Genomic DNA, 16,291 nt, shown 5'->3' with positions numbered 1-16,291 from the left:
AGTAGCGGGAAGTGTGTAGATATTCAACGGTGCGCCGGTTGATGATCTCTGGTATCTGTCTCTGTATCATGAAATGATGCAGGCAAAATTGCATCAGTACGTGGAATATATGAGTATGTAAAATGGCCGAATTAAAAAAACATCAGAAAAGGACCAACCAACTCGGAAATCTCATCTCATAAATAAATAACAACTCACTCAAGTGTCTTAAGTCTAATAAGAAATAGTTTAGACGGGACCAATTCACATGCCACTCAACTCAACTGACTCGGATTACTATCAAGACCTAAATGGGAGTTTCTCTTATCCGACAACCATCACTTATGAGCCAGTGATAGTAAAACAATCAGACGTCGTTGCCATGTCCATCCACACCTTGCCAGGGCATGAACGCCTCCCTAATCATGGATTCCATCGATTAGTCAAGTCCTATCATTTCAGGATAATAAAATGGGAAATATCCGACTTTAACAGTTCGATCCCACGGGAAGCATCCGACTTTAACGGTTCCATCCCTACCTACATTGGCGGCGTAGTTTCTGGGGTTCGAGTATGGACTATACTCTCACCCGTTTCGGTGCTCGATACTCCTCCCATGACTCCATGCTCATAAGACTCCCTCCAATCATCTCAAACAAGCCCTCACGGCTAGCTTCATTTAGAATTTTGCCAACAAATCAACTTTATTCTCAGTTCAACACAATCAAGTCATAATGGCAAGTCTCATTTAGGACCTTGTCCACTCATCAATTCTATCCTCCAATCAACTCAATCAAGCCTAATTTAAATAAGTATTTATAACATCCCACAAACATAACAAACCATTCCTCTCCTCATTTGTCACCTACTTAGGACTCATCACAACTCTAAGAATTTTAAACCAACAATTCAAGAGGAGTAACACATTTAAAGAAATTGGCACATTCAACATAATCACATGGTTAAGGAAATCAACCGAGCATATTAACAAACCATCTCCATCAACTCATACTAACATGAAGGTTTTTGAAATTCTTAGCTCAACAACTTCAACACAATAAGAATTAAATTAATAGGAGACAAGACTCATTCAAACATAAACCATATCACGAAACTCTATTCTTATGGACATTTAACCTCAAAAAAAGTATAGGGCACATGGGTGGACTCAACCCATGTTTTGTGTAGCCTTACATACCTTAGAATAGATTCTTGAAGAAACTTTGTTGTTAGGTCTTCAATGGCAACTTGAAGTCTTGAAGCTCTTGGAGGCAAATCTTGTTGAAGAAGGATTTGGAGAAGAAGAGAGGGGCTTGTAGGGCTTTTTTTTGAGAGAGAGAGGGGCTGAAAATGGTCCCAAAACGCCCAAGGCTCGAGTATATATAATTTGGGATAATTCCCAAATTGCCCTTTCTCCAAAATTCTGAAAAATAGGCTGAAAACGCTCCTTGCGCGATAGTGGCGCGTCGCGCCATTGCAGCGCCAGGTCGATTAGGCCTAAAACCTGCACATCTTTTAGTGGCGCATCGCGCCAAGGACCAAACTACTGAGGCTATTTTATGGCGCGATAGTGGCGCATCGCGCCCTTACAGCGCCAAGCCCAAGTTTTTTGGGTTCTGGAAAATAGGCTTGAAAACCAGCACATCTCGTAGTGGCGCGCCGCGCCAGGGACCAAACTACTGAGGCTTGTTCCTGGGACGATAGTGGCGTATCGCGCCACTGCGGTACCAAGCCCAGGTTCCCTGCAGTCACAGCCTAGGCCTGAAATTCCTGCAGTACCCATCCGTCTTAGGATCGTTATATCTTTTGACTCCGAACTCCAAAAATTACACTCTTGGTGGCATCGGAAAGAAGATTCGACAACCTTTAATTTAATAGGTCGTGGGCCACCCAGATCATCATATTTCAAACAATATGGTCATTAGAAGTCGACCCTTATACAAACTCCTTCGACGACTTACCCAAGACAAATTCTTTTGGACTTAGCTTGGTTCTAAGGATCCCTTATGACCCTATATCACCTCTAACACTCTTTAATTACTTAAAAACTCATCCAAACTCGTGCACACGCTTCACAATAATTGGATTCGACGCTGCACAAATACAAGAAGGGTCCAAATCTTAGGGAAAACAATTTTGGGGATGTTACAGCCTTACCCCTAGTGGGAGTCTTAGTAACTGCCTCGAGGACTGCCTCCCCTCTACCACTAAAAATAAAAGTTCTTCTCCTCAACATCTACCAAAATAGCACACAACTTAGTACTAGCGAAGGTAATCACGCACGATAAGAAAGAATGAATAAAAAGGAAGTTTTCCAATAATCGTCATAACTTCTCGAAGATAAGTACAGACGTCTCCATACCAATCCTTGAACCTTTACTTAGACTTATCTTATACACACGTGAGACCCATGAACATGGGACTTTGATATTTTTTGTCATGATCTAAAAATAGATGTGTGGCACTCATCTTTTCCCACCAAGGCAAGTCAATTAAAACCCAACAAAAACATAAGATATGCAGAAATGAACCAATAACAATAACATAAGATGAAAATCTTATTCCTCCTCAAATACTCCTAAAATTCTAGTTGTCACGTGTATAAGCCACTAATGTAAATACATAATTGAAAGATAAAATATAGGTCTTAATTTCTATGTTTCTCAAATAGAATAAATCATAAGTAAAAAAAAGAGTGGCCCTCTGGGAGGACAAGTAGCTACCTCTCAACGTCTCCTCAATAAACCTCAGAAGTAGATGAAGAAAACTAACACGTGGATCCAAGTTCAGAACCTACACAAGTGTAGAAGCAAAAGAATACCAACAACATGGTACTCAACAAATAATCCAATAAAATAAGTTAAATCTAGATAGAATAAGAGAACTCCTTCCATCCCAACTGAACCACCATAACTCAACCTGCACAAACATCCGCCTAACTTAGTTGTTCACAATGCACAGCTCATAAGTTTTATAATCACAGTTCAACCACTGCAACTCCTTATTCACAATATCACTTTCATCAATCACAAGTATCAAGAATCATCAAAGAAAGTATAAAGGTTTATCATGCATAATTAATAAATGGGACTTATGGGGAACACCCCTAATTTTGTATACTTGTCGGTAAGACCTCAACATTAATAACACTTTTTGACAATGACCTCGGCATCTATATCACTCATCGGTAATGACCTCGGCATTAATAGCACTCGCCGATAATGACTTCGATATTAATAACATGTGCCGGCAATGACATCGACATTAATAACACTTGCCAACAATGATCATGACATTAATAACACTTGCTGGTAATGACCTCGGCATCACAATAGCATGTCTAATCACAGTGTTCCGTAACTGATGCAAAAAGGCATGCTCCCACAATAATGAGAGAATGAAAAGTTCTAATAGTTCACAACCACAACAAAACGATCAAAGCATTTCTTCAACTACCACATCAATATCAACATCATAACAATTTACACTTTTCAACACATTTCTGTTTTTAGTAAACCCAATCTATAATTAAGATTAATCAATTTGAATAGTTAACTTATAATGACATTCACATTACCCCCAATACAAAAACAAGGAGGTTTCAAGATTTACAAAGAATTAGAGGTTCACTTGCCTTGATCAATCACAAATCAATCCAAGACTTGAGCTTTTCCCTCCGAATAGTAGCCAAATCAACACGATCTAGTCAAATAAGTATTCACAATGAGGTTTTGAAACTAATACGTAATTTGAATAAATGGGTCAATTTGGTTCAAAAACTCAATTCCAAAAATAAGGTTTGGATCTGGAAATTGTTACATAAATATGTTACCCAAAGCATTTGAAATCTATTTGTGAAAACCATTTCAAAAATGGAGTTGTATTCAACTCAAAATCATCATTTTACTTTAAAAACTCAGGTTCTTGAAAACCTCTTGTTTTACCAATCAAAAATCAAAATTTTTAATGTTAAAATCACTATTGATGATGGAGAATTGAAGATCTAGGGTAACCACTTACCCAAAAGATTCACCGCAAAAAGTCCCTTCAAATTACTTTCAAGAATTTTACAAAACTCAAAATGTGATAAAGTAGGGTTAAACCCCAAAATTTGGAAGAAACCCTCTAAGGTCTCACGAATGCAGGCCCAAGGTCGCTTTTGCGACAATCACTAAAGTGATCACCTGATCGTTTTTGCGATCCCCAAAAAGAAAGGGCTCTTCACTTTTGCGATCGGATCTTTGCTAACGCAAAGGTCTCGAAAGTGATCAACCCATCGCAATATCGGTGCCTACATACACCAGATATCAGCAATTACACAAGGCTTCAAACATACTCCGAATGGACCTCGGAATTTATTTGAAAATCCCATACACACAAATTATATATGTCACCTTACTAAATTCGATGTTACAGACTCAATAGACCTATCAAAATACAAATTTGAGGTCTACTATCACGACCCAAAATGGGTCATGAGTGGCACGCACACTTAACCTTCTGGGTGGGAGAACCAACGATACAAACCCTAACTAATAATAATAACGCGGAAGCTCAAATAAATACATTCTCCCCAAAACCTGAAAGTCATCACATGAAGGACATCTAAATTCTAAAACTAAGTCTCGAATTATCAAACACCAAATAAATAAATAATATAACGTATCCGAAAACTAAGGACGCCATGCCATGACAAGAGATTCCATCGCCAGCTAGAAGGATAGCTCACCCTGAAATCTTATGAACTGGAGACTGACTAGAGCTGAGATCGAGTCAAAGTCGGTGGAACACTCATTGCACCCCACAAAATAAAACAAGAAAAGATACAAGTAGGGGTCAGTACAAGACAACATGTACTGAGTAGGTATCATCGGCCGACTAAAAATAGGAATCAATATGCAATAAGTAATAGCGAAAAATCAACTGTAACACTTAACAGGTGGCAACCAACAAGATCAAGATCAAGTGACAACACAATTAATAATTTCATAACCAATCAACAATATTAAGATAACATAGGAGAACTCAAGCCTCCATATCACACCCTTTTGGAAAATGAGTTATTGGAGATTGGGTAGTATTAAGTTATTTTAATTTATTTTCCTTTAATATTACCGTACCGGAATATGACACCCGATCTAAATATATCGTGTCAGAGCATGACACCCGATCCAAATATACCGTATCAAAACGTGACACCCGATCCAAATATACCGTGTTAGAATGTGACACCCGATCTAAATATACCGTGTCAGAATGTGACACCCGATCCAAATATAATTAATTTATCATTCTTCATGATTACATTCTACTTCATTAACAATATTTCATCAAGCCTTCTTTATTCAAGACACCATTTTTGATAGGGCAAGTTCAAGATTATGGATTTTACGGTCTTGGGATTTCATACCAATCACAACAGCATATCAACCATCCAAACCACAATAATTAAATGCGTAGTAAACTTCACACATATTACTCAATGAATATCAATCACTATTAAGAGTCTATCTATGATATAGAATAAAAACCATAACCTACCTCAACCGAAAAACCGAAGTAAAGTAAGCTAATCAACAATGTCTTTCCCCTTTTCCAATGCCTCAGACCAATCTCAATCTATCAAATATATAATATTTATAAATAAACTAATCTGTAAACACCAATATTATATATATGTTTAACCTAGACCCAATAACTCACCAAATTCTATAAACATATTCCTAATCTTGATGTCACTTAACATGTTAACTTTCATATTTTCTGAATTTCAAACTAGGGTTAAACCTCAATTAAATTAAATAATCACTTTAAAATTTGAGCCTTTCATAACGCTTTCGAATGATCAAAATATATTCAAATACATAATCTTCATAAGAATACGAATCTAATGACACCCATATTGCTATATTTATTTTCAAATAAAAAAATTGGGTCACAAATTCATCCCGAGTCATTGAAGTCAAATCTGAAAATTTCTTTCCGAATATGTTCACTCATGATAAAATAAACTCACATGTCAAATTTCAGCTAAAACGGATCGTTATTCGATCCCCAAATCAAGATTTTATGTGAAGAACCCTAAGGTCATATTTTCTTATTTTAGCGTTATTTCTCCACCAATATACCCTAAAAATATGTTTATAATCACATAAAAATTTAATGTAAAGGATGAGAATAATTACCTTGACGCTTTGGATTGAAAATCCCTATTTTTCTCTTCTTCTTTATTTTTCTTTTCCCCTTTCTTTTCTTTCTTGCTCCGTATTTTTTTCTTCTTCTAGTTTCTGCGTGTTCTCGTTTTCTCGTTACATCTGATGGCTTAATGCCATCAGATTTTATATATATAATATTTTTTTTCTTTTCTTTTATTCTTTTTTTTGTTTCTTCTTTTTCTTTTCTGAATCAGAATTAATAAACCCTATCTTTTTTCTTTAATAATTGGTATAGAATGTTAAGTAAAATACCAACTTAGCCCACTAATTAAATTAGTTATTTAAATTTACCCCTCAACTAAATAAATATGGTTATCGAATAGTCTAAAGTACTCATAAAAATATACGAAATGCGTCTTTTTGTCACGCCTCGAGAGGGTACCCTAGGCGTGGCCGGCACTCAGAAACCATCTCTGGCCTCTGAGAGAACCACTTGGTCTCATCACTTATTCGTTCATCAGCGGAAGACTTAATAAGAATACTTATATGGGCTCTCCATTAACAACATCTAATGAAAGAAGAAATTTTTTTAGAAGAAGTAGTTTCAAAGGAGAACTACTCCAATTACATCATTAAACTCTGTCTATGAAGCCTCTAATACTCTTAGATGGTGCCAATGACATGTCCATGGCTACCTTAAAAGAAACATAATACTCAACAATAATTAAAGGATAAAGAGTTCCTCCGAATACAAGAAGGACTCACCAAATAGCTGAAAAATAATGATCTTCAATGAAGCGCCTATTGAGGATCTCTAACACCTGTATCTGCATCATAAAATGATGCAGGTCGAATGACGTCAGTACGTAGAATGTACGAGTATGTAAAATGGCAGGAAGGTAAGGATAGATATCAAAAAAAACTCAACTCAGAACTCAACATCATCTCAACATCAATATGTAATGCAAGTTTAAAATATAATAAAAATAATAGTAATAAGCAATGCTTACTCAGTTAGAAGTTTCTCTAACCGACAACCATCACTTATGAGTTAGAGATGATACAACGAAGCGATGTCGTTGCCACATCCATCCAATACCTTGCTAGGGTAAAGAACATCACCATGTTGGATCCACTCATCAAAGTCCTCTTTTTGGGACTTAAGAGGCATAGCCTCCATCCTACGCTGGCTACGTAGTTCTGGGGTTTGAGTCAATCAAACTCTTACCCAACTCGGTGCTCAATACTACTCCCAAAATATGTGCTCATATTAATCTCATCATCTACTCTCATTGGACTTTAATTTAAATCATCAAACTCATCACATTACCTCTTCATCAATCATTATACTTTAAAAACATCATTTACATCTCATCAAAATATCATTTACTCAAATTCATTTAAACTCAACTCTTTTGCTCTTTCAAAACTCAATAAAATACATATATAGTATTAATTCATATCACTCTTTTTATTAATGAAAATATTAAAAAGCCAACATCTTTACTCAAAACATGTGTAAAAATATTCATGAACATCAAATCAATTAGGATTCATGGAAAAGTAGCCATGAACAATAATTCCAATAATATGAGAGATAACAATAATAATAATATTAATGCATAAATATATCTAACTCAATAGAAGAAGAATTAATTCATTTAAAATTCAAGATTTGGATAAAACTCAACTATAACTCAATTATAATGAATTTAAATATTGGGCGCATGAACGAACTCAATCCGATGCTATGAAAGCCTTACATACCTTAAATCGGAAGCTTTACTTCGAATTGGAACACTCTTGGACCCCTAGCCTTTTCTTCTCGCTGGTTTGTTTTGTGTACTACCCGGAGTATAAGAATCACCGGAGTAGTATTTTTATACTACTAAAACTAAAACTATATTTGAGAAGGAGTAAAGAAGTATATAGAGAGAAGAGTTGCTTAAGAAAGTTTGGTGAATAAAATGAGGAAATAAGGTGGGTATTTATAGGTGTGGAGGAGAGACCTAACAATAAATAAACATAATCATAAAGGATGATCTTAAAAATTCAATGGAGAATTTTGATGTCATGGATGATGTCAAATGGTTCTAGATCTTTCTATGGTAGGTGAGATGAAATCTCTTTTAACGGAATATCAATTTCGAAGCTGCGTTTGAATAAGATAAATTCCTTATTAGGATTTGGTGTCTTCATAAGAATTGTAGATATAGAAGTCTAGTTTCAGTTAGTTCAAGAATCATCCAATTTGGAGCATTCTACATAGAGATATGAATTTTATTCTACAAATACTCCATTCTGTCACAGCACTATGTCTTGCAAATATTAATTTATTTGATCTACTTAAACTCCGAATATTAAGATATGTTCTTCATGAAAGTTGTAGGTAATGATGTTGTGGTTACTCAGAAATTTGAATCACCTAATTTGGACTATCGTATGAAAAGTTATGCCCAAATTACTTTAGGCATAAGAGAACATAATCAAAATACTTTAGGCATGAGAGAACATGATCAAAATACTTTTAGAACATGATCAAAATACTTTAGAACATGATCAAAATCTTTTCATGCCTTCATATAAGGACTTTTGATAAATCAACAATTTAATGCATTTAAAAGCCAATATAAGTTAATATAAGATAGGTAATTAAATTTCAAATATTTAATAATCTATGCATTTGGAATCATGATATGAAAAATTCATAAAGTTTCATGCTTGAATTAAATAGAAAACTTTGATAATTCATTTGGACTTCATGACAGAAAGGATCCATGAATCAATAAAATTTAGGGGGTGTTACACTTTTATGAAATAAAAAGCTCTATTTCTCAAAACGACATAATGGGTCGTTACATCTACTTGATCTGAAATCCATGAAAGTCACAATAAACAAACATAACGCCTAAATAGGCCAAAACAAGATCGGAACTTCTAAAAATTCAATCAAGCTCCTCTAGACCTAAAATCATCCTCCAAATCCAACAGAACTGTCGGAAATCCGATCCAAGCATCCGAACCCCAAATATTAACCAAAGTCCACTCAAAGACTAAAATCTCAACAAATTTCAACTTACAACCTCAAATCCACGAAACAACTCCAAATCTGAATCTGATAACTCTCCTAGACCAATTCCGCATTTCAGAGCTAATGGAATCAATGAAATTTCTTTTCAAGCCTTGAAACCCCAAAAAACACCGAAAACCACTTTTTAACAACTTAACTTTCAAAACTCAAAAATTTCCACACTTCTCAACTTTTTACTCAAAACTCGAAACAAAATTTCCCAAATTAGTCAGAAATGACTCGGGGTCAATATCATGAAGGGTAAAATGATAATTTCACGTAAATTTTCAAAAATGACTCCGGGTCATTATAGTTCTATTGTTCCTTGAGCTGTTGGTTGTCGGTAGGCTTTATATATGTGAGTTTTGTATATAATTAGATATTGTTTGTGGCTTTTTCCCAAGCAGTTGAGATGTGGTATTCGTAGAGACTTATGGACATACTTTGTTGGGTCTTCTAAGCTTCCATTTGTAGCCTTGTCGACTTATGGTATAAATGACTTCAGGTATAGACTTTATGTCATTAAAACTTGTTGTGACCTCGCTGGTCCAGTTATCTTGTTTTAGTAGTTGATTGTGTGGGCCTTGTTGGCCCTCGTTGTTTCATTTTCACTATGTTACATTGGCTAGCTTGGTCGAATAAGGTACTGAACGCCAGTTGTGTGTCCCCTAGTTTGGGGTGTGACAATAACTTTACAAAATTATAAAATAAAAAATGTAGTAACTAACATAAAAAGAACTATACAACTGCAACACAAAAGCTGTCTGGTTTTCAGCCACTATAGAGCTGATTGCTCCCTTCAATCTTTCACATCGCATCTTGGATATTATCTTGTATAGCACATTACAACATGATATAGGTCTGAACTGGCCTGTATTTTGAGGGACCTCCGCCTTTGGTATTAGTGATATTACAGTAGCATTCAGCTAAAAAATTCCAGAACTGCTTTTTTGATGTCATATCCTACAATATTCCAAGCTTATCTGAAAAATTCACTCTCATATCCATCTGGTCCAGGACTTTTATTCTTTGTCAATACTGAATAGAGCCCTCTTTACCTGATCCTCTTTGAATGGTTGAATCAATGCAATTTGGAATATGATTTTTAATATTATTTATATGAATTTTAATTTTCTCTTGATATTAATAAGGTATCCACCTACTTAAAAGCTAGTGACATTATATAAGTTCCGACGAATAACAAAAAATGTAACCTTTTGAACCTTTCAAGATTTTTCTATTTCTCCGGTTGTTGGGTCCCAATCAAAACTACGACTGAATTGTAATTGTATTTGAATAATATTTAACACCTCTTTCATGTAAAACTAGTTAACTGAATGCAGAATTTTATATATGGTGTTTTGACGTGTATTGACCTTGTTTGTAAGTGTGTCAATGTCATATATAAAATTATAAATCAAGAATTATGGATGATTTTCTTTAAATTCAATAAGACTTTTTGCCTTTCTTTTTTCCTTTGCCAATTTCAATGAGGGGGTCTAATTATGTTTTGTTACAAGTAAAATAGTGCGGACAAAAACAAAAATAAAAGCAAGTGGCCATATTATATTACGGAGGTGTTTGGTCATTAGAATTTTATAAAAACTATTCGAGATTTACATGTTTGATCATAAAAATTTGAAATTAAATTAAAGAATTTTTAACAACTGCCATAAACACCTATGAATTTCGAAATCCAACTTCATCAGTTTCGAATTTCAACAACTAGAGCTCAAGTCTTATGAAAACTTTGTCAACAGAAAACAACAACATCATATCTCAATACCCAAAAGTTCTCTAAAAGAACATCATTTTGCAGCAAAATATTCACCCAAAACACAAATTCACATGTCATACAAATATTATTTTTTTTTAAATGGGGTAGAAAAAATAGTGGAGAAGATTATGCAATATGAGAATTGAACCCACACAGATAAAATAAAAATTCAAATATCCAATCAAATAAGATACTGAAAATAATTATATTACAAACAATAGATAAACAATTATGTAAATCTTTAAAGAAACATTCAATAAAATAGAAAAACAAAAAATGTTTGAAACATGAATAAAGAGAAAAAAAACTAATGGTAGATGAATGAAATAAGAAAGAAGATAAGGGGAATTAAGAGCCCGTTTGATATTGCTGCTAAGAATTACTTATTTTTAGAAGCAATTTTTTTAAAATAACTTTTCAGAAAAATGTTTTAAAAATAAAATTGTGTTTGGCTAATTTATTTAAAAAGTATTTTTGATAAACAGATTTTGTTTGATTAATCTTTTTTTAAAATGCTTTCGAAAGCCAAATTATTAAAAAGGACAAGTATCAATGCACTTCTAATATTAAGATTATTTTTATTAAAAAAAAGAAATTATATTTAAATATCTATTATAAAATTTTTAATTTTAATTTTAATTTGTGTTAAATTAAAATGTACATTTTAAAATTTTCAATCAATATTATACATGGATAAATAAAAAGATAAATTAAATATTAATATAATATTAACATAATAATTTAAATATAATTAAACTTATCAAGCAAAATAAATTTAAAATTATTCCACAAATTAAATCACCAAATACGAAATTTCACCACTAAAATATTGTTTATGTAGTTGAGTGCTTTCTGGAGATTAATTGGATTGGGGGATACCCCCAAACTTAATTCAACAAATAGCCACTTATTTTCTTTTTAATTTATTTTTTAGGGTTAGGATTAGAAAAGGTTAAAAAGTGGTGGGATCATGGGCCTGTGTGATATTTTATATACTTGGGATGTGGGGTCATGGACCTATTTAATATTTTACAAACTTGGGTTGTGAGGTCAGGGGCTTCTTTAAACTTTACAAAAACTTGGGGATAAAATACAAGTTTATAAAAATATATTTTACCATTACTCAAACTATTAAATAAATTTTAGTGTTAAAAATTAATCCCAATATATTTAAAAACCCCTCGGAATTCAAATAAGTTTCTAGAAAAGTCTGTCCAACTTCTCTTCCGACTTCTCCCACTTTTCTTCAACGCCTCTTCTTCTTCCAAAACCATCAACCTCCATAAACTCATCTTTCTGCAAAAACAAAGACATTTTTGGAGTTCAAAGCTCTCATACTCAAGTTCAAACTCTCATTGCTTTCGTCTTAGGTAAGTTTAATCATTCAAACTCTCACTTTTTTTTGCATGTTCTTGATTTTGCATTACCTGATTTTTTCAATTTGGGAAATACCTAAAAAGTTTTTGAATATTTATGTTTACCTCAGTCGGTTTTTGAGATTTTTACTGTTTTTGAGATCTAAAATTTTTGGAGATCGAGTTTAATGTTTCTGGTTATTTCTGCCGTTGGATGGTCGATTTTTGTTAAAGGTAGTACTTATTTGGATGTTTTTATTTGAGCATTATTATGATTGAGTTAATAGACCAATAGTCGATAACCTTACTCTGATTGGTTGTGTTACTCTAATTGATTGTGCTTGTAGATAGTATATTATGGCTAAATTCTTACTCTGGTTGGTTGTGCTACTCTGATTGATCATGCTTGTAGATAGTATATTATGGCTAAAACTGAAGGCGGAAGCATGAAATGATCTACTCTTACTCCTCCTAAACAAAAGGTTGCTGAAGAAGTTTCAAAAAAAAATTGTAGTCAAGGAGCCTGATAAGTCAGAATCTGAAACAATGGTGGAAATTGACAACTGCCACGACAGTAGTGACGAAGCCAGTATTGATGTTGAGTCTAGTGAAGTGGAAGATAGCGTAGATGGGGACAGTAGTAGAGATATCCTTAGTGGAGATGAGGTTGATCCCCTATTCTTGTCAATTTGTGCAAAAGATATCTCTGGTAAGTCGTATGGCCTAGCGACTTAGATGGATAGTATAGGATCATTTTCAGCAAAAATATTTGTTAGAGCAAGAATGACTCTTTATCAAGTTTAGAAAAATTTTAGTTGATGAAAAATTTTATCATGATTTTAAGGGTACCTGTTTTGGACACTTGAGACAGATTCTAGATTATTTTAAGTTCAATGGACAGTTGGTCCATTATATGTTGTTGCGACATGTCAAGAATGATAAAAGAAATTATATGAAATTTGATTCTATGTAAATGATAAGTCTGCATATTTTGGCTTAAAAGAGTTTGCATTGATTACGGGGCTGAATTGCTCAACATACCCCCGTGAATTAAAAATGAACAAAGTCCTTGAAAAAGGACATAAAACTTATTACAAGATTATCAAGAATAAAAACATCACCAATGAAAAGTTGTTGAGTTTGATCAAGAGTACTACAATAGTAAAGAGCATAAGTTGAGGTGCTCTTTAGTTTGGTTTGTCCACGCAATGTTTCTTGCCCATGATCGATTGAAGATTGTGGATTCAAACCACATCAAAATGGAGAATGATTAGGATTTTTTCATGAGTTATGCGTGGGAAAAGAGTATTTTGATTTGACGTTGACGTATCTGAAGAACAAAATTAATTTGAAGAAGCAGCAAAAACTGTACAATGAAAAGAATAATGCATCTTATGCTCTTTACGGTTTTTCCTGTGCATTTCTGGTACTTATTTATCAATCATGTACTTGATTTTTGATAGAATCCTATTTATTTAGTAGTATTTTATAGAGTGTGTTTATTTAGTTGTTCTTTTATTAATTTCAGGTTTGGATATATGAGGTTTTTCCTCATCTTGAAAAATATATCGGCAAGTGTTTGAATTCTCCTCTGCGCATTCCTCATTTACTTAGATGGCACACAACAAAGAGCGATAATCTAATAGAAGGCGATCCATTTAAGTACAAAGAAAAAATTACAAAGGTATAAATTTATTTATCATTTTCTTTATTATTAAATTAGTAAATATTGTGTTAATATTTATATTTTACTTTCTTTTTGTAGATTGTGCACTCATTCCTTGTCTCTACTGTCCGTGAGATGAAACAGAATTACATAACAGTACTCAAGCCATATACTGACGAAGTTAAGGACACGATCTTGATGCCTTAAAGGTTTATTTAAAAGGTATGGTCGTCCTCACTTCAACAGTAGAGGCGGAGGATCAATATTTGGGTGATCACACTCCAATCCAAGTTTGTGAGAATTCTGTTTCGAGTGAAAAGAAAAATGTTTCGAGTACTTCTATTGATGAAATTCTGTGCAAGCGTGTTGCATCCCTTGAACAATCAATGATGGAAGTGGTTGCTTATATACGGATGAAAAATTGCGGAGAATTGAAAAGAACAAGAAGAAGCAAGGTAAAGTAGTTTATGTATTGTTGTTAAATAATTTATTTGTATGAATGCTTGACCACTGACTCTGCAACTAATGATAAAGAATTTGCAAAAATTGAAGAAAAGTTTAAAGCTACAGTTGATGAATACCTTGCCGCATCAGTTGAGTTGGAAAAAAATAAGAAAGAAGAATAAAAGGTGAAGGAAAAGGTAGTTTTTGAAGTCGAAGAAGAGAAGAAAGAAGAAAAAAAGGTGGAAAAGGCAGTTGATGAGTTTATAGAAGACGAGAATGAAGAAGAAAAAGAGAATGACAATGCAGTTGATGAAGAACAAGAGAAGGAGAAGGCAACAGTTGATGAAGAAAAAGAGAAGGAGAAGGCAGCAGTTGATGAAGTTGATGAAATAGGAGAAGAAAAAACAGAAGAAGAAAAACTTCCAGAAGATGAGAAGATAGAAGAATTAGAAGAAGTTCAAGAGCAGGAGAAGTTACAAGGAAAAGAAGGTCTGGCCACTGATGTGGCAGAAGAGGAGAAAAAAGAAAAAAAAGATGAAAAAGATGGTGATTCTATTTCAGTGGACGTGATGGATATTATTATGGAACGCAATAGTGAGGATGCTAGTGAGGAGAAATATGAAAAAGATAGTTAGTTAATATTGTTGGTATTTTAAGACATTTTAAAATGTTTTGTTGTTTTGCTATTTTGGTGATTTCTCTAGACTGGTGAGGCTTAGTTTTGCTGAGTGGGATGTTTGGTTAAAATGATTAGTTTTTTTATGAATGGTGGTTATTGGGATCTCATGGTTGTTTTTGTTTTTTGGATAATAAACAGATTAACGTGTGTGTCACGATCCGAATCCAGGTATGATGGCACTCATCTCAACCACCGAGACAAGTCAGCCTAATACCCAACAGAAAGTAGATGCGGAAGAAAAAAATGAATTAAAATTTAACTTAACCGAAAACCCGTAAAACAAACTCAACTCCCCCAAGATTGGTTGTCACGTGTACAAGCCACTAATATATTATCGAATTACAAAAAAAAATACAGTCACAATGTCTTTGTCTCTAGAATAGGACTAAAACATAATAAAAGAGTAAGAGGTGTCCGCTAGATGGATGTAACAGTTACCTCAACACTGGAAATGATAGCCTTGGATGTGGTGGAAAATACTAGGAGATCAAGCAGGTCCGGGCTCACAACCTACACAGGTGTAGAAGCAAGGGGTGAGTACCAAACAACACGGTACTCAGCAAGTGGTTAACTAAAACTAAGCAAAGCTCAATAGATATAAGTACTCCTATCATCTTAACCGAACCTCCTTAACTACAACCAGCACAAAATCAGCCCAACTCTACACTTTACACAATAATAATAATATAGTCCATGAATACTCATCAGTAGTCTCATCAAGTAAATCATATTAAGTCAAGTTCAACATATACAGAGCAATAAGTGGTAAACACGAATTCACAAATATCAACAAAATGCGATGCAATGCAATGAGATGATGCATGTCTGTCATATCGGTACACATCCACTGAATTACAGTCCGAAATCCATGGAGGACATTTCTGTCCATGTTACCTGCCACGGAGTGTGTGGCCCATCCCCTCAATATACATATCCTACCACGGAGCGTGAGGCCCGACCCCTTTGTTTCATAATACCTGTCACGGAGCGTGTGGCCCGACCCCTTTGTTTCATATCATTTTCAGCCTCAGCACAGTATGTCAGAACCAATGCAATCAATTCATGTTCATATGATTCACGATAATAACATGCCAACAATAATAATTTTTTCTATCTCATATCAACATAGTCATTTCACATGTCCAAAATAAATACATAATCTCATC

General features: G+C 34.0%; 1 protein-coding gene across 1 annotated transcript; it reads left to right on the top strand.

Moving 5' to 3' along the window:
- The first annotated feature begins 14,226 nt into the window (after positions 1–14,226).
- On the top strand, positions 14,227–15,081 carry LOC129903682 (uncharacterized). The gene is made up of 2 exons (XM_055979223.1): positions 14,227–14,457; positions 14,632–15,081. The coding sequence occupies exons 1-2, from the start codon at positions 14,227–14,229 to the stop codon at positions 15,079–15,081; spliced, it is 681 nt and encodes a 226-aa protein (XP_055835198.1).
- Positions 15,082–16,291: the final 1,210 nt, after the last annotated feature.

This window comes from Solanum dulcamara, chromosome 9, assembly GCF_947179165.1.
Source record: "Solanum dulcamara chromosome 9, daSolDulc1.2, whole genome shotgun sequence".
In the NCBI taxonomy this organism is placed as follows: Eukaryota; Viridiplantae; Streptophyta; class Magnoliopsida; order Solanales; family Solanaceae; genus Solanum; species Solanum dulcamara.
This window is presented reverse-complemented; position numbering and strand designations above follow the sequence as displayed.